Genomic DNA, 292 nt, shown 5'->3' on the forward strand with positions numbered 1-292 from the left:
CGTATAGCACTGTCTATATATAAATACAAAATGTGTGAGTGTATGTGTCGCGCACATGTACATGCTAGTTTCTATTGTAAATAATGCACGCTATGCTTTATAGATTTCAGATACTGGGAGGATGCAAGCGATGAATACCGTTGCATGGAGGGCTCGCTGTTACCTCTGTGGAAGTTCCACCATGACAAGTCAAGAGCACTTTTGGTCTCCGCCGTGTGTTGGAGCCCTGTGTATCACGATCTGTTTGCTGCTGCTTATGCTACAGGTGAGGGAGAGAGAATGGGAAAAAACT

At 44.5% G+C, this 292-nt stretch overlaps 1 protein-coding gene across 1 annotated transcript in view; it reads left to right on the forward strand.

The window, feature by feature from the left end:
* Positions 1 to 292, forward strand: part of LOC119588961 (dynein intermediate chain 2, ciliary-like) — a 5,936-nt gene that overhangs the window by 3,231 nt on the left and 2,413 nt on the right. Inside the window, exon 2 of the mRNA XM_037937567.1 lies at positions 104 to 265. Within this exon, the coding sequence (XP_037793495.1) occupies positions 104 to 265 (162 nt within the window). The remainder of the gene's footprint in view (positions 1 to 103; positions 266 to 292) is intronic.

Source organism: Penaeus monodon, chromosome 24 (assembly GCF_015228065.2).
Source record: "Penaeus monodon isolate SGIC_2016 chromosome 24, NSTDA_Pmon_1, whole genome shotgun sequence".
NCBI lineage: Eukaryota > Metazoa > Arthropoda > Malacostraca > Decapoda > Penaeidae > Penaeus > Penaeus monodon.